The sequence below is a fragment of the Nothobranchius furzeri genome, chromosome 15 (genome assembly GCF_043380555.1).
Source record: "Nothobranchius furzeri strain GRZ-AD chromosome 15, NfurGRZ-RIMD1, whole genome shotgun sequence".
NCBI lineage: Eukaryota > Metazoa > Chordata > Actinopteri > Cyprinodontiformes > Nothobranchiidae > Nothobranchius > Nothobranchius furzeri.
This window is the reverse complement of record NC_091755.1, coordinates 59,744,456-59,769,984: the sequence shown is the minus strand read 5'-3', so window position 1 is coordinate 59,769,984 and position 25,529 is coordinate 59,744,456. Positions and strand designations below refer to the sequence as shown.

Here is a 25,529-nt window from a genome sequence, read left to right as displayed (position 1 = left end):
TGTTTGGTTGTAATCGCTACCACTTAGCATAATTAGTGATTGTCAGCCTCCATTTATTACACTTTGCTGATGGAGGAAGTTTTTAGAGAAGAGAGCCTGAATATCACACATCTACCTTATGGTTAGTTAAAGGGGTTCTAGAATTCAAAGCCTCATTCTCCTTGTTGTTGTTGAATATAGGCAGATTTGGAGCATCAAATGAGGCATACCAAAAAGTCTTTTCTGGCTCCCACCTGCAAATGAGTAATTTTGTAATGACTGGGAACAAAGGGTTTGTTCTGAGAAAAGGTTGTAATACCTCTTCATCTGGTGATGTGACATTCACAAACAAATTTAAATATTTTCAGCGGCCCTTCAAAGTGAACGATGAGACCCGAGACATTATATAGAACCGTTTATCTTGTCTCCCAGTAACACCCCCCTTTTCTTATGTACATCGGCGGAATGCTAACACACCTCTCCCCTTCTCGTTCACTCTCATGTACATCAGCGGAATGCATGGCCCCCCGCCCCTTCACGGGCATCGGCGGGACTCGTTGGCTCCAATCCCCCCCAAAATCGCTCCGCTTCACTTTCTGTTCAGAATGACTCGAATAGACAGCTCCCTTCAAAAAGCCGTTTTTCCAAACAGTGCCGTCAATTTGCTGCAATGCCATGTTGGCATCAGGGAGCTTTAGGTCATTTATACGTAATCAGATTGTGGCGGTAATACACAGTCATGTCCTTTTTACAAAAGATTACGCAGTGGCGGCATAAAGGGGGCTTGAGGGCTGTCTCTGCACTGCCGTGGACTTCTGTTTATCTTGGAGATAACTTTATTTTTCTTGCGATCAAAGCCACGTTCATTAAGTTTTTTTAATAAGCAGCTTCTAAAGGTGTCTGTCCACCTCAGTTCCTGTGCAGTTTCTGCTGATCTGAGCTTCTGCTCTAATGGAGAGAAGCTTCAGGAGTGCTGCATTGCTCCAGTTTGTCATCTCAGCTGATTCTGTTTACAAAAGCGAAACTTACGTCTCATGTTTATTTGCTGGCTGGAGCTCGGCAGTAACTCCCCACGTGATCATGACACCTCCCTTTGTTGCGCCAAGGCTCAATCCCGTTTATAAGCCAGACAATTACAGAAATACTACTACAAAGTGAGGCGGAACGAATGCCGCAAAACTGGTGCATCGCCATGCCAGCATGGCATGTTTATAAGACACACCTTTGCTGTAATATTACGCTGATTTGCCAGCCCAGCGTGTCTTGAAAAAGGGCAAAAGAGTCATAAGTCCCATCACTAACTTCATCAGAGCTGTAGCACACTTAGATACAGCCCATTAAATTTTTACATCCCAATCTTGGTGGTGATAATGCTAACTACAGAATGACAGCCCAAGCTACTGCTAACGCTAGCCAGAGGAAACGTTGGATGAGAACAACAAAGAAGCATGTCAGAGAACACATATAACATTCCATGAGGTACTAGGAATGACCAGACATTAATGGAATGCCAGATGGATCCAGAGCTTATCGGTTGAGCCATTCAGATACTGTACACAGGGTTACTAGCTTCAGGCAGCGTCATAGAACCATCAAGGTTAACGAGCCAGTCAGTACATCAATCCTTTAATATTTATGTCCTGATCAAGTGGGCGGGGCAAACCAGTCTTTCCATTGTAGGGCTTTATTGTAAGGTTGTATTTGGCCATTTTGAGCCCCAGTTCTGTTTGTTATATAGAGGCTCAAAAAACAGTTTTGGATTGTTAAAAAAAAGTCGTTCTTTAAGGTTTTAAGTTTTTTTTAATTTCTTTATTTGCTTACTTTCAGCAAATGAGCACAAGAATATTTCCCCTAACCAAGTCTCCAGATGAATATACGTATCACTAGTGAGACACAAAGTAAAGTGTCTTAACACTTAAAGCTTCTTAAAACATAGCAATTTCTACCCCTGTCATCTCTTTGACTCACCTTTTGTCTAATGGGCAGAGCATGAAGTTTGTGTGTAAGCGAGAGTATTGATTTTGAAATGAAACATGGAAGGTCACACCCTCATTACCTCTGCTGATGATGTGTGCTCCTCCACTTGGATAACCTTGAGCCCAATAGACTCATAGCCCAACACACAGAAACTGCATTACTGATCAAGAACACCATTGCCACAGCTTCTTCATGTAATGGAGTGCTAATAATGTTCCGACAAACAATGGGGACTGATTAATGAGCAGCAGACAGTATTCCGATATTGCTTTTAGCTATCCGTGCCTCTTGTGTGTTTGTAACTCCTCCCTCCTGTCTACTATTGCAGGCATGGACTGCCCAAGTGGTCCCAGACTTGGAAAGCTGTCCTCATCAGGGCTGCCAAGGAGCCAACCTCCCAAGCACGGACATCCCCAGGAGTTTGTTAGAGCGACGCCAGGCCTAGAAAACAACAACAAATACAGTGAGTGGAGAGCTGCTAGCCTTGATTAAAGAAAATCAGTGGCTTTTGCTTTTGTTGGTTTAACTCAGGTTTGTTCCTGGCTTGAAACCAAGATGAATTCCTTGTGGTGATGCAATGGAACAACCGCTGAGTCTCTGCATACATCTTGACATATTAACACATATATAGTAATTAAGACAGATGGAAGTTTGCTATTTTAAGCTAGCTGAAATCAACCTCAGTGTTGTTTCATGAGGATCTGATTACCACACTTCCCTGTGCCTATTTTCATTTTAATTTTTTTAATGGCTTCTATTTTATTAACAATCACTGGTTTCAGCTTCAATGTAATCCAACCCCTCTCACCATAGAGGGGTCTGGAAACTACAACATTTCTTCTCTTACTGAGCCTGCCTTACAGTGAAAAAAAAACCAAACAAACAAGAATTGCCAAGCACTGACACAAGTGAAACCCCAAGCCATCTGGATGGAGATGGGATATTTTGGAAAGAGTCAAGGGAATGACTTTTCAATTCACTGACTGGCTCTCAATGAGTTCGTTGTTAGCGTCAGGCAGGTTGGAAAGCTTGAGGTTTTTTTTTTGTTTTGTTTTTGCTTTGTTTTTAATGTGATCCAGTTGTTTTGGTTGCTAGCGTCTTATTTCCAGGCTTTATGAGCACTTACTGAGGTGCTTCTGTTCTGTTGGCGTCTTTCCATGTTATTTCTTTGGGCCCTTCAGGCTGCAAATTCATGCCTGTGTGGTTGCATGAAGGTGTGTGTTTCATTTTTGTGGGCATTAGCACAAAGCTAATTCTCCAAAACAGAATTAAGAATGCAGAAAATCTAAAATATATAATGGTTGAAGTCTCCCTTGGCTGCCACCTTACCGTGGTGGAGGAGTTTGAGTGTCTCAGTGATCCTAGGAGCTAAGTTGTCTGAGGCTTTCTGCCTCTGGTAGGGTCACCCATGGCAAACAGGTCCTAGGTGAGGGATCAGATAAAGAGCTGCCCGAAGACCTCTTATGATGAATTATATAAATAGAAACCGTGTTCCCTCGCCCGGACATGGGTCACCGGGGCCCCCCTTTGGAGCTAGGCCTGGAGGTGGGGCACGTTGGGGAGCGCCTGGTGGCCGTGCTTTCACCCATGGTGCCTGGCCGGACACAGCCCGAAGAGGAAACGTGGGTCCCCCGTCCCATGGGCTCACCACTCGTGGGAGGGGCAAAAGGGGTCAGGTGCAGTGTGTGACGGGTGGTAGTCGAGGGCGGGGACCTTGGCGGTTTTATCCTCAGCTACAGAAGCTGGCTCTTGGCACATGGAATGTCACCACTCTGGTGGGGAAGGAGCCTGAGTTGGTGTGTGAAGTTGAGAGGTTCCGACTAGATATAGTCAGATTCACCTCAACGCATGGCTCTGGCTCTGGAACCAGTTTCCTTGAGAGGGGTTGGACTTTCTACCACTCTGGAGTTGCTCTCACTGAGAGGCGCCGAGCAGGGGTGGGCATACTAGTTTACCCCCATCTTGGTGTCTGTACGTTGGGGTTTACCCCAGTGAATGAGAGGGTAGCCTCCCTCCGCCTACGTGTGGGGGGACGGGTTCTGACTGTGTTCTGTGCTTATGCACCAAACTACAGTTCAGACTACCCACCCTTTTTAGAGACCTTGGAGGGGGTGCTGGAAAGCGCTCCTTGCGGTGATTCCCTCGTTCTGCTGGGGGGACTTTAACGCTCACGTGGGCAACAACAATGAGACTCTAGCCCCCTTCAGACAGGCCATGAAAAACGGAAATGTTCCGGAATCTGTCCGTAAGACCTTTGTGTCTGAATACAAACATCTGGATAACGTGTTCCGGAATTTATCCGGACGAAGCCCCGAGTAACAGGTCCGGACTTGTTACGGACAGGGTGGCTGCTTCAGACTAGTGAGGTAAAGTTCCGGACAAGGGGGAGGGGGAGGAGGAGGGGACCGGGGGACGCTGTGCGCACCCAGATAGCCCGCTGCTGTTGCATGCGGCAAACCACGGCAGCTCGCCTCCTACGGTACCGCCTAGACGCGCGACGGAGCGCTTCACACTGCTTCAGTGAGTCCTTTAACCATTGAGCTTCATCATCCAGGTCTCTTATGCGTCTTCGTGTGCGCAGAATTATGCTTAAGCGCCTCGTAATTTTTATCTTGAGAGGCGCTATAGAAATTATATTTTCTTCTTCTTCTTCTTAACATAAGTCCGATTCTCCCCCCCACCCCACCCCCCGCCGCCGTCAGACATCTGGAACTTTTCCCTGCTGTGTGAACGCAGCCGAAAGGACAAGTTCCGGTACAGAAGTGGTGTGTCTGAAGACACAGTTCCGGTTAAAAACCGGATTGAATTGTCCGCAAATGTTCCAGAATGTCTATCTGAAAAGGGCTCTGGAGAGGTGTGGTTGGGAGAAACGGCCCCCCTGATCTGAATTCGAGTGGTGTTTTGTTATTGGACTTCTGTGCCAGTCATGGATATTCCATAATGAACACTATGTTCAGACATAAAGGTGTCCATATGTGATCTTGGCACCAAGATGCCTTAGGCCGCAGCTCGATGATCAACTTTGTTGTTGTTTCATCTGACCTGCGGCCGCATGTCTTGGACACTCAGGTGAAGAGAGGGGCGGAGCTGTCAACTGACCACTACCTGGTGGTGAGTTGGCTCAGATGGTGGGGGAGGATGCTGGTCAGACCAGGCAGGCCCAAACATATAGCGAGGGTCTGCTGGGAACATCTGGCAGAGTCTCCTGTCAGAAGGGGCTTCAATTCCCACCTCTGACAGAACTTCCAAAATGTTCCGGGGGAGGCGGGGGACACTGAGTCTGAATGAACCCTGTTCCATGCCTCCTTTGCTGAGGCGGCCGACCAGAGCTGTGGTCGCAGGATCGTCAGTGCCTGTCGTGGTGGCAACCCCCGAACCCGCTGGTGGACACCGGCGGTTAGGGATGCTGTCAAGCTGAAGAAAGAGTCCTATCAGGTCTTTTTGGCCTGTGGTACTCCAGAGGCAGCTGACGGGTACTGGCAGTCCAAGCGGAACGCGGCTCGGGTGGTCGCCAAGGCAAAAACCCGGGCATGGGAGGAGTTCGGTGAGACCATGGAGCAAGACTTCCATACGGCTTCGAGGAGATTCTGGTCCACCATCCGGCGCCTCAGGGGGGAAAGCAGTGCGCTACCAACACTATTTATAGTGGGGACGGTGTGCTGCTGACCTCTACTCAGGACGTTGTGTATCGGTGGGCAGAATACTTTGAAGACCTCCTCAATCCCACCGACACATCTTCCAGTGAGGAAGCAGAGTCTGGGGACTTTGAGTTGGCCTCTCAAATCTCTGGTGCTGAGGTCACTGAGGTGGTTAAAAGGTTCCTCTGTGGCAAGGCTCCAGGGGTGGATGAGATCCGCCCAGAGTTCCTTAAGGCTCTGGATGTTGTGGGGCTGTGTTGGCTGATGCGGCTCCGCAATATCGCGTGGACATCAGGGGCAGTCTCACTGGACTGGCAGACCGGGGTGGTGGTCCCCTTATTTAAAAAGGGGAACCGCAAGGTGTGTTCTAACTATGGGGGATCACACTCCTGAGCCTTCCTGGTAAGGTCTATTCAGGGGTTCTGGAGAGGAGGGTCTGTCGGATTGTTGAAACTCAGATTCAGGAAGAGCAATGTGGTTTTCGTCCTGGCCGCGGAACACTGGACCAGCTCTATACCCTTAAGGGGATCCTGGAGGGTGCGTGGGAATTTGCCCAACCAGTCTAAATGTGTTTTGTGGATTTGGAGAAGGAGTCTGACCGCACCCCTCGGGGGGGCCCTGTGGGGGGTACTCCGGGAGTATGGGGTACCAGGCCCTCTGATACGGGCTGTTAGGTCCTTGTATGACCGGTGTCAGAGCTTGGTCCGCATTGCCGGCAGTAAGTCGGGCTTGTTCCCAGTGAGAGTTGGACTCCGCCAAGGCTGCCCTTTGTCACCGATTCTGTTCATAACCTTTATGGACAGGATTTCTAGGTGCAGCCAAGGTGTGGAGGGCATCCATTTTGGTGGCCTGAGGATCAGGTCTCTGCTTTTTGCAGATTATGTGGTCCTGTTGACTTCATCAGAATGTGATCTTCAGCTTTCCCTGGAGCTGTTCGCAACAGAGTGTGAAGCAGCTGGGATGAGAATCAGCTCCTCTAAATCTGAGACCATGGTCTTGATTCGGGAAATGGTAGAATGCCTTCTCTGGGTCAGGGATGAGGTCCTGCCCCACATGGAGGAGTTTAAGTATCTTGGGGTCTTGTTCATGAGTGAGGGAAAACTGGAGCGTGAGATCGACAGGCGGATTGGTGCTGCATCTGCAGTGATGCTGGCGTTGTACCGGTCTGTCGTGTGAAGAGAGACCTGAGTCAGAAGGCGAAGCTCTCGATTTACCGGTCGATCTACGTTCCTACCCTCACCGATGGTCATGAGCTTTGGGTAGTGACCGAAAGAATGAGATTGCGGATAAAAGCGGCCGAAATGAGTTTTCTCCGAAGAGTGGCTGGGCTCTCCCTTAGAGATAGGGTGAGAAGCTCGGCCATTCGGGAGGGGCTCGGAGTAGACCCGCTGCTCCTCCACATCGAGAGGAGCCAGTTGAGGTGGCTCGGGCATCTGGTCAGGATGCCTCCTGGACGCCTCCCTGGTGAGGTTTTCCGGGCACGTCCAACCGAGAGGAGACCTAAAGGGAGACCCAGGACACGGTGGAGGGACTATGTCTCTCACCTGGCCAGGGAACGCCTTGGGATTCCCCCAGAGGAGCTGGCCCAAGTAGCTGGGGAGAGGGAAGTCTGGGCCTCTCGCCTTAGGCTACTGCGCCTGCGACCCGACTCCAGATAAGCGGATGAAAATGGATGGATGGGTCTTATTGAAAACATTTATCATGTATCTGCTCTAATGTTTAAAGGCAGTTTTTTCTTTGGCTTCTTCTTTTCGTTGGCTCTCAGGTGATCATGTTTTATAGATATTTAAAGATCTAGTTCTCTGAGAAATGTTAATTATTTGTTGTTTTTGAGATATGATCCATCAGTCTGAGTTAGGGCTGGGCGATATGGCAAAAATAGAATATCACGATTTTTCCAATATTTTATCACTATTTCGATTTTATCACGATTTTTTTATCCATGAATAGCATAACTTCAATTGTGTATTAAAGAAGAGAAACATTGAATAAATAAACATTTATTCATATTAGGGATAATCAGCACAGTGCTAACACACTTATATTTTAAACTCACACCAGAGATTATAAAAGCCCTGAAACAATTACAAAAATCAGTTTTTCTCGTTTTTCAAGTAACTTAACATAAATTAAAATCGTAAACATATTTAAAGTGCAAACATGTCAATTGCAAACGTATTGTGCAAACATTAACTTGTTCAAAATACTATGTAGCTCCCAGTTGCTCATGTAGTGGATAGTTAAGCTCAAATACGGCTCTGATGTGCGGCTGGACCAGAGATCGCTTGTGGTAGCAAAAAATTGCGCATTCTGAATATTTTCTGCAACAAGTCTCTAAATAAAGTAAAAATTTCCAGTGCAGATTGGAGACAACCCATAGAAGCACTGATTTGATCTCATTTCAGAGAAAAATAGAACAGGTTAGATGCACCTAATAAATAAAATTACTGACAAACGCAGGAATCTTTCTTTGCTTCCCTGTTCTGGTGCTGAAAATATCACTAATGCGGATCAAAGGAGACACACAGATGAGTGCACCTCTTATTATTTGGAAACTACATTTACTGCAGCTGGCAGAGGCAGAGATTGTTTCTATTGATACACGGAGTTTACAGAATCATTTTAAATGTTAATAGGGGAAGACTGCAGGAGGGAGCGGTAAAATACAGGGGGTCCCAGCAAAAACAAGAAACTACGAGTCTGATGAAACCCGGCCCGCTGGTTTTCCATCAGGCAGTCACGGGGCAGCTCCATCGACCCAGTGACCGAGCTCAGTCCGGTACCGACACCGGCTCGGCAGAGGGTGAACGAGCCGAGGCGGCGTCGTGCTCTGCTTAAGAAGTGGTGTTATTTTGCTGCTTCAGAAGAAGCGTCCAACGTGTTTTTACGCTTTCTCCGAGACATGTCACGTCACTAAGTTGTTAGCGCCGCGCGCTAAGGAAACCCTGCGTTCCTCTTCGGAACGAAAACCTCGTTGTCGCTCAGCCGCGGCGAAGCCATGTTTGTTCACACACAAGTGAAAACAAGCGGGGGCACTAATATATTACTATGACTCACTCTGATTGGTTGAGGGTCAAACAAAGGCGTGTCATTCGCCTGGGGTAAGTTTCCTTTTCATTCAGAGGCAGAAATTCAACAGCAGAGCTGTGAATCGTGATAAAACGGTCTCTCAAAAATGACAGACCGTCAGATGTGTAGATCGTAAAACGGTCTAAAATCGTCATATCGCCCAGCCCTAGTCTGAGTTGCATATGCATGGTGAATGTGAACATTTTCTTCAAACCCTATCGCCTGCATCAGATGCAGAAATGAAATAGATGAACTAGCGGGCCACCATGCCAAGCGTCCCTCCTCCCCAACATACGGTAGTGAAACGATCCGCGCACACCCCTGCTCTCACGTTTCGCATGGCTTAGTTTCTGGGGGAAACCCTGCCAGCCCGAACCCTTTAAAAGTGAGTGGACTTGCTACCTCTACATGCAACCACAGCAGAAAGGACTAGATTCCATCAAATGGTCAGGAGATGGGGGGGAAAGAACTAGATAATTATTTCAAAAACTTTTATTTAAACTAAATTATTACATAAATCGCATTTTGGGCTCTTTATTACAAAACAAAACGGTTAATATTTGTCTCAATTCTATTTGCTTTGTGACTAAAAGTTGAAGAAAAACCCTAGCTTCTGGTAATGCTGGTGAGTGTGTGGTTAAGTGAGGTTTTCACCAGTGATAAAATGATCCCGGCTTTTTTGGGACTTTTTCTAGAAACTTCAGACTCAACTGTTTTGCTTTCTTTTTCCCTGGTTAATTTGCTTCCCTTGAGTTCCCTTCTCAGGAATATCAGCTCAGTATGTATTTTACAGCATCAGGGTTTTTTAGATTGCCCTTTTTCATGCCTTTAAGAAAGCTTAGCTGTTGTTACTTTTATGTGATTATGATGCTTTACAACTGTTTTAAAAACCCACAGGAATACAGGTTTTAGGAAACATTACATCTGCAGATTGTAGGGAGTTGATTTTCACACAAATACAGTTTTAATGAATACAAAAGAAATGTAAAGATTTAACTAACAAAAGGGACTTTTTGTCCTTTTTCACTATATAAAAAAACCTCCTGTGATATGTGATTCCCTCAGCTTTACCAATAAAGCTTTCCTTTACTGACTGGGCTTCCTGCCCAGATCCATTAGCAGGACACCAACTGTTGGACATTAAAATCACTTTCAGACAATAGGCCATCTTCTTGAATATTGTTAGCTTATACGTTAACTGCCCCCTAAAGCTAAGAGAAATGCTATATTGCTGAAACAGCTAATCTTGTGAAACTCAATACAAGGAAGTAAAAGCATCTTTCACTCTTTCATACAGAACTGCACATACAGTAGCTTGCCCTGATTCTGTGTCTGTAGCGACATGTGTACAAACACAGCTGGAACGAGAGATTGAAGTAGATCTTTTTATAGATGATGTACTATGGAGCCAGCAACCATAGTCACAGAGCAGAGAACTGGTCTTTTTGTCCCTCAGTTAGCAAATATACATTATTATTGTAGCTGCAAAGTGATGGAATGAAATGTAGTAACATGTCGTCACCTACCTGATTCCTTTGTGCCAGCTGGCTGTTTGTACAGTACATACTAAGGTTTATATACACTTCACATAAGGTTAAAGATTCTTATTTACAGTGTTAAGAATCGTGTATCTGAAGGAAGGCGTGGCTTTCTGAGGGATGTTGGTAAATACTCAGAAAGGTGTCAAATTCTGATTGGCCAAACTTGGCCAGAAATCATAACAAAGTTGTTTAATAAAACAAGACTTTCTTCCCTATTAATTCAGTTTCTCGCTGACCCTTGAACCGGCCAATTCGGGAAAGAAGCATTTTTGAAACCATCTTCTCCGTTGACCTTAAGTCAAAGCCTCTCTGCAACACTGCGGCTGATACCAGACAACCAGCTCTTCTAAGAGCCAAGCAAACATCAACCTTAGACGCAAATAAGCATTCCAGCTTTCGGCCTTCACCTCGAGGGATTTCAGACTGGACGGGTCCTATTGGAACTATCTACGGGTTCCTGATATCAGAGGTTCACTCCACCAGCAGTGACCATTGACCCCCTGGATCGAACAAGAACCTCCACACCAAGGGTGCGTAGACTTGGCATGACAGATTGCGTCTGATGCTGATTTTAATAAATAACTCTCTAGTTTAGAACCAAACAACTAATTCTTTTACATCCAGATTTCACAATTTCTCTCAGATACAAAGAATGGTTGCTACAACATCTATCTTCCATCACAACACCTCACATCCACCACATCACATCTCATTATTCATATCTTGTCATGTACAAATTATTAGTTTAGGAAAAATAACTAAATTCATTTTATAAACTATAAACTGACTCTGTCTGAATTAATACAAAGTGTGTTTATGGTTCCTGAAGAAGCAAAGAACCCTAGAATCTTATGATTAAACATTCAAAGATCAATCAGATAGATATTTCATATTTATATGGAATCATCACATCTTATTGGTCATAATTATTATGTTTTAATTGCTACAATAATTCATCTTCACTTTAGCTTTTTCCCACCTCCAGTTTGGATTGTTACTTCCTATTTTTTTCACATCTTGTTCTGGTGATACATCTCTGTAATTTCTGTCTGAGTTGATCTTCATTGTCCTTGGGTTTTTTTGAACCCCTCCACGCTGTAAAATAAGAAAACAACACCTGAATATTGGGCTGTGTCTAAGGCGGTGTGGTTGCGCTTTACTCTTGCCACAACATACAAATCTCAGGGAAGATGAAGTGCTTGAGGCTGTCTTTGTGTTTTTCTTCCTTTAAGACCTTTTTCTGTTTAATTTTATATTATTAAATTCCACCTCACTGATTTATCACTTTTAAAAGTGGAGAAAAGTAAACATTTATGTAACATTCTTTAAGCTATCACTCATACAAGACTTGTTTCTCTAAATATTAATGCACATTATCATCACAACACATTATTTTGGCTGAAAATGTGGTGTTCTTTGTGTGATGATTACATTTAAAGTACCTCTCACACTCATCTGCGTTCATGACAGCTGTCATGATAATCCTTGTTTTTTTTTCTGCCTCTCACTGAACAGATTGTTATCAAGACTGCTGCTTCATCTACTTGGTCAAAAAGCTACCACTAAATTTGGAACCCATCAATATTCTGTTTTTTATTGCACTGGATCAAGGGTGCTGAAAGGCCCAATACCATACCAGAGATGGTTTTTCCCAAAGGTAGCTAAAGTTTGTGGATTTTGTTGGTGTTTTATCTGTTTATTCCTACCTGAGAAGGGCCAGTTGAGTGGCTTGGTTAGCATGGGTTCACAATAAAGTAAGATTTAGTCATATTGGGTGGTACTAACTCAGTCATGTTGGTGGTTTTGAAGTTGATAGTAATCATTCTTGTGCACAGCTGCATTTGCAGAATCGTCAGTTTAGCAAAAGGTGTCAAACCGTTTGCAGAAAATCATGTTGAGAAAACAAGTCCTATTAAAATGCACTTTAACTGGTTACAGACATTACAAATACATGCATGCTCTACATCTGCTGGGTCATTTCAGCAAAAGTTAGAAGCAAATGTTTGCTTGCAAACAACTCAGAAATATGTGTGAAACATTCTGAACGCCTGTGCTAATATGAAAACAGCTACAATGATGAAGCAATTTTTCTTTTACTTCCTTACAATAAATCTAACATTATTGTCCCTTACTGTGCTCTTGCTTGATTATTTTATCAGGCACAGAATACTAGGCGCTTTAGTGAGTTTGTTTAATTTATTCAGTCAATTATTTTTTAATAGGCATTGGAAGTCATTATTTTGTTTGCATAACATCTGTGTGTGATTTGAGCTAAATGCTGGTATTCTGAGTTACTTCTGCCCACTCAGGATTAGATATCAGTAGCTTCCACAAATTAATCCTGTCAGACAAGTCTTTTTTGAACTAAGCCTCTCTCTCTCTTAAAGACACACCTTTGTCACTCAGGTATGCAGTGAATGGTAAAAGTGTCAGTACTTATACCTTAGACATGAATACGTAGACGTCCTATTGGGAGCTGGAGAGCATAACAGTGTCGCCGCTATATTTAATGGGTTTCTCACGCTCCGAACCCAACTGGAGTCAATGCAGGGTGAGCAACTATGCATGTTTTTGTGCAGCCTATGGTTGCAATAACCGGCATACTATTGACATTTCCAGCCTACCTTTTGGTATTTTATATTTGTATTTATTTCGTTTAATTATATGTATATTGTTATTATCATACAATGTGTTTGATTTTGTGAGAAAGCATTATGAAATGTGTTCCTCAGTAGAAAAAAATGCACTTGGGGCAAATGGAGACCCATCCCAGACGGCGGCCAGCCACTACGGCAGCCCCAATACAGCACCGGTCCATGGGGTGTCTACGTATATGATTGTTGTGACTTACATAGTCTCTTTTAGTCTCTCCGTACAAAGTTTGCTAAAGTGTCACAATATGAAAATATAACATTTGTTCTGGCTTTCCCTCTGGAATTAAAGTATCTTTGAATTGAATTGAATTGAATTGAAGTTCCAGGTTCCAGTAAGCTGGCTGATGAGCTGGGTCACAAGAGCAATGAGTGGTTGAGGCTGCAACTCCTTATGTCGCATATCAATGTCTAAGAAAAGCTAACTTGTACTATCGCACCTGATGCTACAAAAGTCACAATAGCTCATGCCTTAGCCAAATGCTAATCTGTATGTTCAAGCTGTCATTTGTGTTCTGAGTTGAGTCTCTTCTGACATCAGGACCCTTATTCCAGTCCTACAGCTGCCATCTGCTGAACCTACACATTTGCCTATATTTGCATCAGCCTCGGGCTTCTCCTCCCCGTGTACTTAACCTCCTCTCATTTGTTACTTATCCGATTCTCCATGCATAATTGTCAATTTGTTCTATGTAGGCTATTTCTCCTTCTAACTACTCATCTCTCTTATTTCACTTTTCATGCAGTCCTATCAACATTAGTGACTCAAAACTCACTATCCCTGCTGTCCTCCTATTCTGTCATTCACCAGATATTGATTGTCGAGTGATTTGAGTTGAAATTGAATCCTGGTTCTTTGTTCAGCCCAGCGCTACATCTGGCTTTGAACTGGATCTTTTGTCATACCTCCTATTTGTCAGGCTATAGGATAGCAGACGGAAAGGAGCAGAGAGAGATGGGTAAGCAGTGAGAGACTGAGCTGGTGAGTCATTTTCCATAAGGAGGGAGCAGCAAACAGTCTGGAGCATGCAATGTCTGTCTGGCTTTCATGTGAAGGACTGTATGGCCTGTTGCATAAACACATGCATTTGTGTACATATACAAGCTATGCAGCAGCTATTAACCCTAGCATGATCTGCATATGCTTTAGCCAGCCTTACTCGTAAAAACATTGGTTTGCTCTGCTGCCAGTTTAGCTAGCACATCAGCATCACCATCTTGATTGTGCACATATGTAGCGACTGCCCTCTTTTTCTCGATTGAGATGCTTTATATGTGGTTTAGTTATTGTATTGAACTGATGTTAGCTCTGGGGAGTAAGTCCTGGCCTCAGTGGTTTAAGCAAAGCAATAAAAGTAGATTTTTATTCGCCCACTTGCCGACCTAATGCTAGCTTTTCATTTTAAACATTTTAGTCAGAGGATGAGGATCTCTCTCTCTAAGTCATTTTATTGACACACCCTTAGGCACACATTTCTTTACTTAAACAGTTAGTTTTTAGTTCTGGTTTGTGTAATGCTAATACAAAGAACAACAAAAGGAAATTGGCCACAATGAAAGCTGGTAATTGTCACCTGACTGATAATGTCACTGACAAAAACATGACCAGATTAAGCATACCAACATACCTCTAGAGTAAATGAAGGAGTAAACAAGCACTCTGTGCTTCATCCATTTGAGTACCGATGAAGGTACCAGATCTCCTCGGGGTCCTGCACCTGCTGATAACGTCACACTACGGCAGTTCCACTCGGCTTTCAAACATAAGTTTTGGAAACAGTTTAGCAGTTTTGTTCAGAAATTCTTGTTTCTTACCACCTAAGTGTTTTCTTTATAACTGTAATTTGTTAAAATAAAAAAAAACACTGTTTATGTTTTGTAAAGAATGTGAAACTAAACCAACATTAGACTGTGCCAAAAGCACAATAGTTCTTCTATGTGAATATTTATATATGTATTTACATAATTAGCAGCCATTTCCATTTGTGTAAATGTGGAATTATTCAGTATATTTTGTAACTTATTATGTAAATAAATCCATTTATTCACTTTAAATAGGGATGTCCCAATACACCTTTTTTCACTTCCGATACGATACCGATATTGTAACCTTCAGTGTTGTACAATACCGATATCAACCCGATATGATATCCTATTGTTCACTGACCAACTGCTACGAGTTGAGTGTCTGAAGTATCAATTTCACACTGTGAAAATCCTCATGCAATGTTTTGTGATCCGGCTTCAAATGCACAATGAGTTTGGACGTATCAACCTTCCCCAGTTCTGTTCCACTATGGGAAACTTGTGCATGACAAGTGCTTCACTGAGCGAAACTGTCTTTTTGAGATTTTAACGAAAAATACAGCCACATGGCCAACATTGTTCCTTGCTACTTTGCTAGCACACACACTGTTCTAATCACGTGGACTTTGCATGCTGGATTTGGGCGCTGCTGGATAGAATTGCTGGAATGGAATTTAAAGTGAAACGTACTGCTAATATCGGAGACTTTTGATGCAGTCCTATATTATCTGATACAGTGTTTTTGAGCCTATATCAATTTCGGAACAGGACATCCCTAATTTTAAATGTTGCTTTCTATTTGTTCAGTAAAGTTCTTTTATTTTTATTTAGCCCCAGTTCATCAAAAATCAAGAGCTGCTGAGGGTCTTCGTTTTTCAGTTGATATTTTTGCTTTTATTTTACGTTTCCTTTGGCAATACAAACATTTTTTCCCCAACAAGTGTCTGTTGTTGGACTGCAGAATTACAACTGCTAATTTGTTTGGACAGTCAAAATCTTCAGTGTCAATATGCTAACATAACTTTTACGAACATGGTATTGTAACTTCCGTAAATTCTACATTCAGGCAATATTCTAGTGTGACGTCGTCGGCTAGAGCAGGACCCTGAACCAACCTGGCAGCCGGATCAGATCCGGTACCTACACCAGTGCTCAACAGCTAGGACCAACAACTGTTAGGTTGAAGAAGTAAGCTGGAGCATTCACGTCAAAGTAAAAATTAATCGGTGCTAATAAATGAACTAACGTTTCGACAGTGATATCTTCATCAGAGTTCGTCGAAATCTTTTGTTAGATCATATTACACTTGATATAGCCTCTGCTTCCACTTCAGATCAATCTCTCTGGGCTCCTTTGATCGGTTCCATCACATAGCGAGGGTGGGGGGCCGTTGATGTTGTCCTGCGGGATGGTGTGGGTGGGGGGTCTGAGTTTGGAGTGTCCGGATGGCTTGTTACCAGCATTCAGACATCAATTCTGTTTGCTTCACAGCCAGACAGGACACGGTAAAAAAAAAAAAAAAAAAAATAGTTCGTCGAAACGTTATGCCATTTTTATTTGCACTGATTAAATATTTTTACTTTGACCTGTCACCTGAGTGCTCCAGCCTTCCATACCTCCAGAGCAGACTGGCAACTCTGGGGGTGAATCCAGTAAGCACCTGATTGAAAACACTCCCACCATACCTGTTGGTGACAAAGGCAGGGCCTTCACATTTTTCACTAATGACTTCATTCATTTTCCTCCACTTATCCAGAGTCAGGTCGCGGGGCAGCATCCTAAGTCGAGAAGCCCAGACTTCCCTCTCCCCAGCCACTTGGGCCAGCTCCTCCGCGGGAATCCCAAGGTGTTCCCTGGCCAGGCGAGAGACATAGTCCCTCCGATGTGTCCTGGGTCTCCCTTTAGGTCTTGACTTAATGTTGATCAGAATCAGAATCAACTTAATTGTCAATGCTGCAGCGTCCTGAAGCATAGAAATGTGTTTGGATAGACGAAGCCTCTCTGTCTACTTCAGTGATTCAAAAGTAAATCCAAAACATTTTGTTTAGTAATGACATGTTGTGTATTTGACAACAGGAATAAAATGCCTTGGCACACAATCAAATAACTGAATTGGAAATAAAAAGAATATTTGTGGAATGTTTTGTCAGGTAAATGATCCCATTCATTTACATAAAAAAACATACCACAGCCCGTTACAATGGAGTGCTTTTTTAGTTTGGGTTGAACTTGTGCTGTCTATTCATCTGTCTAGCTGTAAAATATCTGTTAACGGCTAATTACATCAACAAGAAACTGGAATTTGATCACATAAAACTCTATTCTTAGGTTTTCAGCGTTAAATACCTATTATTCACTTCTATTAAAACCTGCAGTGTGGTTTTTAGTTTTTCTGTCTCATTGGACACCACCTCTATATTCATAGACCTTTGCTTATTATGGGAACGTGACATTTTGTTGTAAGAAACCTAAGAGGAGTTTTGTTTTAAGCACATCTTATTCTTTCTTCCACATACTTACAGTAAGTAAAATATTGTTGCAAGGAAAAATAAACAAAGTAGTCCTGTTTATTCCGTATTCACTGTCTACAGTAGCTCACAACTTACCACGCTCGCCGCCCGCTATGCTTTCATGTGTGCTCCTCTTAATTTGCTAAAGTGCAGAGAGAATTGTAAACAACAGTGTTGGAGCTGCTCAGCTGGGCTAACACTGTGGTGACATTACGTTAAATTTCTGCTCTGTAAAGTAAAATATCAGTGAAGATCTCTCTAAGTAAGTTGTGTGTCTCTGGATCGGTCAATATGGAGAAGCATAGCTTCTATAGATCAACCATTTAAAATGTTAGTAAATGTGTTGAAAATGTATCATACATGTGTTATTTTTCTTTTTTATGCTTTTATCATCAAGTGTCAGAAATGAGCTAAAATCAGACATCCCTAAAACAGACAGTGTTAACAGAGACGTGTGTGTGTGCATTTCAACAAGTGAATGTAAATGATTTGCTCTACAGTTACGGAGATGAAAGTGAGGGAGGGCAGACAAAGACTGGTGTGAGTGTAAAAACCAGACTCGCTCTTTCAGTTCGTCAGTGTTCAGCTCGTCAGACTCCTCTAGTTCTGCTCCACCTCACTTCTGTTATTTTCATAGTCTGGAATCAGGCCCGACTGGGAGGGAGGGACGATGGGGACGTCTTTTCATGGAGGTGCGTATATGATGGGAAGAAAGTGTGTGCGAAAGGGTGAGCGAGAGAAAGAGAGGGAGGAAATGAGAGTACGAGCTACAAAAAAGCATGTGGGAAGATAGGAAGTACTAGAAAAGCCTGACAGTGGTGACATGAGAGAAAGCTAATGCAAAACCACAATGCACCAAAAACATACCATCAGTGGGATTGTTCAGTACTCAGTGCAGGTGTATACGTTTCTCTCTGTTTAGTCTGTCGAGGTAGTTGTGACACCATTACTGTGTTTTACAAAAGCATGAGTCAGCGGTAAATGTTGTTTGTTTACTTTTGTTGTTTTTCTGAGCTACAGAAGGTCTGAAAACCACAGTGCAGATGCAGACAAAGGCTTCTGTGTGAGTGTTTGTCAAGGAAAACAAATGACTGCTGTGTGTGTGGGGGGGTGGGGGGTGTAACGTGTGAACCCTCTGCACTAAGGGAGAGCAGTTGCAGGCGTAGCTAGGAGAGCTCAGAGGTTATTTGAGATCATTAGACAGCTGCCAGCACTACTGGGTCCTAACTCTTCTCTTCTTTTTCTTCTCCTGCTCCTTTTGGTGTTGAACTGTGAGGAGCAACAGTTGCAGGCAGCTGGGAGCGAGTCACACTCGGTGACATTAGCTGAACAGCTGTTTTATCCCCATGGCCTGTGCCTGAGAGCTGGGTTTAGATTCAACACAATGGAGCTGCTTTGTTTCATACCAAGACGAGGCACGAGATTAGAGGAACATATGAGACAGAGACTTATGCATATTTTCATGCAACCCCAAAAAATTGACATAACATGTTTGCATAATTTACTCCAAAACGAAGAATGATTGATGATGTATATGTAGTATGATGAAAAGTGTTGCTGCCTTGGCCTATTTGCAATGTAACCCCCTCTGAATGTGGGATGTTTTCATCCTTGCTTCCAGTAACGAGTCCTCTGATAGTGATAGCTAAGACAAGTAGATCTTATTCCCATAGCAACCATATCGTATCATTCCCAAGAGCAAAATTCATTAATTATATTTTTTTACAATGTTTTTATTTTTTAAGGCAGGAATAAGAAAACACGCTTACTTTCATTCACCGTAAAAGAGCAGCTTCACCAACTGCATCATCTCTCCAGCTGCTACCAAGCTAATAGAGAAATGCTCTGTTGCCTGGAGAATATTAATGCACTCATATCAACACACACACACACACATGGATAATGGTTTTGTGTAGTTGTTTGTGCAGCAGTGTGTGCTTTTATGTGTGCATTTTACACCTAGTGTCATGAGTTATTTGGGAAAGCAAACCAGTAACGTTGTGCTGCTTCTTATTACATCTTACTGAGACTTGGAATACTTTTTCTTTCTAATGTATTATTGTAGGCCTGGAGAGAGAGAGATAACAAATGAAACATCATATCGTGTTTGCGTCTGCCCCTGAGTGAGAAAAAAGGGGAAATTAGTGAAGAATGTAAAGTTAATGCACTGACAGGTTTCTCTGACATCACTTTTTAAGCTGAAGTTTGCTCGTTTCCTTACTTCATTTGTTTATTCTCGTGAACCGTTGGATGGAGAATCCAAAAAAGTCTGTTAAACATTGATCCGACCTGCAAAGGGTACACACTTGCAAAGGGCTCAGATCTGGTTTGGGATGTGTCAAATGATCGTCACAAGGGCTGTGTCCTTCACAGACAAACTGAGAATAAAGCTAAAGCTCACCACCTCACAACAAACTACATAAAATAGTTGGATCTAAACCTTTGATGTTTTCTTAATACAACATGACTTTTCCAACCGTCTTTGTCTAACCCTGGCTTTCCACTAGAAAAGAAAGCATCACAAAATTGCTGCTAAACCTTCGCAGCAATTAGCCGCCCGCCATTATAGTGGATGAATTCCTTTCCACCGGCAGCAAAGTGGAATGTTTCGTACACATCCCAGAAGCGTAGGGACGTTTCTAGTCTATTTTCTACACTCTACGCTTCCAAAGCATGTCAAACTTCAAAGTTTAGATCAAGACAGACAGAAAGTCAAACGCGGAACAGTGTAAAACATCCGGAAACTTTCAAAATAATAGTCACATGCAGATAAACATGCGTTCCTGTGAAACCTCTCTAGCAAATGTAACCATAACAGAAAATGAACCACAAACCTTTTTGGATACATGCAGCTGTCTTTCTCTTTGCATGTTATTGTGTAGACTTCTGGAATCAAACGTGGTGTTGTAATTCTCCCGTGATTTTGCGACTTTAAGGGACCAACTGCGTGGAATGCTTTTGCTCACGTTTCGTGGCAGAATCCCTCCCTGTTGGAAGGGAGCTCACAGGTAAATACCTCTATTTTTTTATACGTCGTTTTCATGTCTGGTGGAAAGCCGGGTTTAAGACTCCTTTCCTATAGATGTGAAGGCATTGCAAAACGGCCGTGAAACATACTTCACGGCAATTAACCACCATTATAGTGGACAGGTTTCTTTCCACTGCCAGCAAAGTATAACATTTTGGACGCGCCTCAGATTCGAAGGGATGCTATCATGAAATTTCTAGTCTAATTTTAAGCACTACGCTTCCAAAAGACGTAACATTCCGCAGTTTAGATTTGGCCAGACAGGAAGTCAATCGCAAAAGTAGTGTAAAACTTCTGAAAACTTTCTAAATAAAAGACAAGTGCTGAAAAATGTATGTCTTTTCCTGGGAAACCCCTGTAGCCAATGTAAACAGAACATAAAATAAACCACAGACCTTTTTGGGTACATGCAGCTGTCTTTGTCCTTGCTTGTTATTGTGTGGAAGCGTGGTTTTGCATTTTCAAATTCAAATTCAAAAATACTTTATTAATCCCAGAGGGAAATTAGAGTTTCAGTACACACAGTTCTGAGATCAGACATACATACATAGACACATGACAAGAATTGGTGACTGTGGTCACTTGCAACCCGAGTCACGTTACCGTAATAGATCAATCAAATCAAAGATACTTTATTAATCCCAGAGGGAAATTAGATGGTTTATAAGAGGATAGAGTCAGGGGGAGGGGAAAAAAAAGGCACTTCAGAGTTACCCTCCACAGAGAGGGCAGCTTTGCTATGCAAAAAAAAAAAAAACACCTCAGACAGATATGCACACAGACTTCAGACATTACACAACATAAATGTCCAATAGGTGGGGAGGTAGGGTTGGGACTCTCCTCACTTCAGTGTGTGCAGCCGCATGGGGCAGCGCTCAACACCTCCGTTTGGACAGGGGAGGGAGATAATAGGTTAGAGAGCACAGTGACTCCTAGATACGGTTCCACTGCCTTCACCGGTCACAGTCCCGCCCAGGCTGGGATAGGGAGAAAGAGTTTCCATAGCGACGGCAGCATTCCACATTTCTTCTGAGGGGGGAGTTATCACCAGATTCAGATAAAAATTGTTTTGGGGACAGACAGAGATAATTTCCTCTCTGCCTTAGTGTTCTGCTGGTCTTCAACCCCTCTAGATCCAATAATGGCGTAATTAATCCATCCCAATTCGTGTTGATCCGTCCACTCTCTCCTTGATGGTATCCACCTTTTGTGCCAGAGTCTGAATCTCAGCCAAAGTTCCAAGCTTATGACTCATCTTGACAATTATACGAGTTTGTGCGTTCACAGCATGATGCATCCCATCCCTGAGCTCCGGGATTGAGCCAATATTCCTCGAAAGCCAGGTAACCGCTCATGCCAAACAGCAGGAATCCCGACACCAACACGACGAATATCCAAACATCTTCGGAATCCTCTACACAGTTGAGAGAGGCATATCAGGTTCCACTTTTCCCAGGAGTCCATGATATGCCCTGTTGGCTCTGTCCCAGAGGGGCATCCGGGAACCCCTTCTCCTGTTCCCATCGTTGAAAAAATTTTGTCAATCGCGTTGAGAGTCCAACTGACCAGATCCATTTTTAATAATTTCCAGTTTCCAGAAAAAATGCAGAAAGCGCCGTGCACACAAGACAAGACAAAGAGCCTTGGGATAAGGAGGGAGGGGGAGGAGAAAAAAGTGTCTGTACTCTTCAAGAGCTGGAAGAAGACTTTTCTGTGATTTTGTGACTTTGTTGCTGGGATCACTCACGTTTCACTTCTGAAACACTTCCAGTTGGGAGGAAGCTCGCAGGTAGATCGCTTCTGTTATGTTACAAGCTGCTTTCACTTTACTTAGTCTGCTGCTGATATTTGGTCTTGTTTGATCCATGCAGTAGAGAACAGAGCATAAAGGCTCATACGTCTGCAGAGCAGAGTTACCTGCAGTGCTGCCATTCAGCACTAGGTCAGAATCCTAATCCTCTAAAATACCCCCGCAAACTCTCCTCCTTTGCCCTCTTCTTCCTTTTCACCACATTCCACCAGCTAACACTCTCTCCCACACACACTCTACACTCTTCATCTTTATTTCCTTCCTCACTTGAGTGGCAGTGCATTGAGAAAAGAGAGTATGGGGGTCTAATTGTGGAACAGAGGAGAGCTGTAATGAGCTGGTGGAACCACGGTGAAAGATGAGCAAGGATGAGCGAAGAGAAAGGGCCAGGAAAGTGAGAAAGTTAGTCAGGTGGTGAGAAAGGAGCAAAGCAGATAATATGAGAGGTGAAGGAAGACAGCTGAGGCAATCAGTCTGCAGTCTGCTGTGTCAGAGGTTCACACACACTCCAGTCACTAATATCCTCTACCCTCAGTGCTGTCCTTTTCTCTCATTGCACGCACAGGAACACACTCATGTAACGTTGACTTCTGATATTATTTACTGTGATTGTTTTCTCCACGATCTTGGTTATTTTTCTTGGGTGTACTGGAAATCTATAGAATATGAATAGATCACAGAAATGTTTAAAATTGTCAAAATGCTTACTTCTTTATTATTACATATGTGTTTTGCTAAAGTTGGGTTTACATTTTGCTCACTGTGTGAGGAACAAAGTTAAATTAAACGCCGGGATTTCCTTGAAGAATGTGTTTCACCTATCGCCTCTCATGCCAGAGTTTCAACTAAGATCATCTTATGCTGCAAAGCTGTAGAGTTCTAACATTATACACAAATTCATGAGACACTGTAGCCTGGTAAACCATCACAAATCTGTACATAGTCTGGCCACAAGAGCTCGATTGTAGGCTGGAAGCTACGGTTGTCTTTTCAAACTGTCTCTGTGCGCACTAGCACAAGGACAAATCATAACAACAAACAATGTGACTTATTCGTCACTATGGAAATCAGTAATTGAGGTAGTTCACCATACACACTTGAAGAAGAAGAAACAGATTTAAGTACCTATCTGCTCCTGTCTCAAAAGCCCTTTTTAGAAGACAGATCATGCCGACAAATCAGCGTAATACTGCCACCACGGTGTGTTTTATGAATGCGTTGTGGCGGCTTGGCGTTGCTGGAATTTTGCTGCATTCGCACCGCCATTGTTGGTAGTAATATTGCCGCAACGCCTGACTTGTGAATGCATATTATGCCTTGGTGCAACAGAGGGAGGTGTCTTGATCATGTGGGGAGTTACTGCCGAGCTCCTGCCGGCTACTATACTGAGAATGAAAGTAAACGTGGCAGTAAGTTTTGTTTTTGTAAACCGAATCAGATGAGATGGTAAACTGTAGCGATGCGGAGCTCCAGGAGTGTCTTTCCATTAGAGCTGGAGCTCAGATCACCAGAGACTGCACGGGGACTGTAGAGGACAGACACCTTTAGGAGCGGCTTGTTAAAAAAAACTTAATGAGCGCGGCTTCGATCGCAATAAAAAGCAAGTTATGTCCAAGATAAACCCCCATACCCCCTTTTTACTGCCACCATGTAATCTTTTGTAAAAAAGACATGATTGCGCCACATTACCGCCACAATCTGACCACTTATAAATGACCTAAAGCATCCTGATGCTGGCTTCGCGTTGCAGCTATTTGGCAGCATTGTTTTCTAAAAGAGTCTTTTAAGACCCAAGTCTCAGTCGTCCAGAGTAGGTATCAAAGCTCTTTCAAATGCGTGCCATTGCTGAGCTGACGTCATCTTTGTAGTTTTTCCTCATTGCTCTGGTGCAGAGCCCATCCAATGTCTCTCTACAAGCATAGAGGGCTGTGATTGGCCTGACCTAAAATTGCTCAGGCCTGCTACAATGGGCAATCCTGGTCCTCGAGGGCAGCAGTCCAGCAGGTTTTAGTTGTTTACCTGCTCCAACACACCTTATTCCTGGATGAATCCTGTTCAGCAGCTCATTAGGCTCTGCAGCAGCCTGTTAGTCACCAGCAGAATCAAACCTGTTATGGTTAAGCAGAAAGACAACTAAAACCTGCTGGTTAGCGTCCCTCAAGGACCAGGATTGCCCACCCCTGGGCTAGACTGACCTGCTACTGCTCTGGTTGTTCTTGATTTCTATGCTAAAGATATTGTGAGATTTTGCTGATCTCGTAGCTGTCAGAGTGTGTTGTGGATTGTGGATGACATCACATCACAACTACAGTCAGATTGGTAGTTTTTTTTTTGCCTATGTCATTTAGCTGCAGCACCAATCTTAAACCAGGGGGCTCCAGCAGGAAATCATTTGTGCACAGATTTATTTTTGAAGTTTCATTAGAATCTGCCAAGTGTTCAATGAAATATTTTACTTGACACACACACACACACACACAGTCAATATTTCCTGAAGCCTAATATTGTTGTAATTCCATATTCGACACAACACCTCAAAGGTCAACCTCTTTTATGGGGGGGGGGGGGGGGGGGGGGTAATTAATTTGTTTTGTGCAGCAATTCTCCACAAAACTAAAAAGGTGAGGCAGTATTGGTGTTTTCTAGGCTACAGTGCCGTTTTTCAAAATAAAATCATAAAGATATGTGTAAAATAAAAGAGCAAAGGCACAGATAATGTTTTATATTCATAGCAGCTTGTGTACTGTGTAAACAATAGCTGAACTCTCTCTCTGTCTGAGTTTGAGGGTTTTGGTTCTCATTTCAGACCCAGTGTGTGACGATCAAGCCGAGGGGAAGAAGAAAGGTCGGCCAAAAACAGACACGCAGGAACTGAGAAGCATCCCTGTGAGTACCTCTGTTTCAAAACCGTTGTGTGCTTCAGGTGGACCTTATCACTCACACACAGAACACAAATCACCGTTATTATGTAATAATATAAAACACAATATAGCAACAGAACCTGCACATGTTTACCTCTCCTCCTCTCCCCTGAACAGGCTCATTTGATAGTTCAGTGGAAGGAAGAGTTTAAGCGCCGCTCCAGGGTTAAATGTCCGTGTTCAGGCTGTCGGTTAGAGTTCCCCACCATCTATGGCATCAAGTACCACTATCAACGCTGCCAGGGGGTGAGTCCATGCTTTACTGTTTCTGCTTTTATGCCTTAAATCTAAATCACTGTTTGGGAATTCCCCGATAAATAAAGTAGAGGTCACTTCAGTTCATTCTGATTCCAGAGAATCTGTGATGCTACCATAAAAGCATTTTCCATTCTTCTCATGTCTGTATCAGCCCACTGTAGCTGAGGTGCTGAGTCATGGCTGTCCTTACTGCGAGGCAGTGTTTGCCTCTAAAGTCCGGCTGGAAAAGCACAAGCTGTGGAACCACCCAGATAAAGTTAGTAAGGAACCCAAGGAGGAGCCGCCCAAGCTTCACACGATTCCTGTCAAGTTCAACACAAAGAAAAGGTGATTGGGATTCC

The 25,529-nt window shown here is 43.3% G+C and overlaps 1 protein-coding gene across 3 annotated transcripts in view; it reads left to right on the top strand.

Moving 5' to 3' along the window:
- Positions 1-25,529, top strand: part of znf512b (zinc finger protein 512B) — a 53,006-nt gene that overhangs the window by 1,310 nt on the left and 26,167 nt on the right. For 2 of the 3 annotated variants that reach the window (XM_054746384.2, XM_054746383.2), the window contains exons 2-5: positions 2,285-2,419; positions 24,816-24,895; positions 25,048-25,176; positions 25,340-25,515. In XM_054746384.2, coding sequence (XP_054602359.2) covers positions 2,287-2,419; positions 24,816-24,895; positions 25,048-25,176; positions 25,340-25,515 — 518 coding nt within the window. In that variant the 5' untranslated portion in view covers positions 2,285-2,286. Of the gene's footprint in view, positions 1-2,284; positions 2,420-17,718; positions 17,864-24,815; positions 24,896-25,047; positions 25,177-25,339; positions 25,516-25,529 lie in introns of those variants that run through there. The other variant, XM_054746385.2, reaches the window with a different exon arrangement.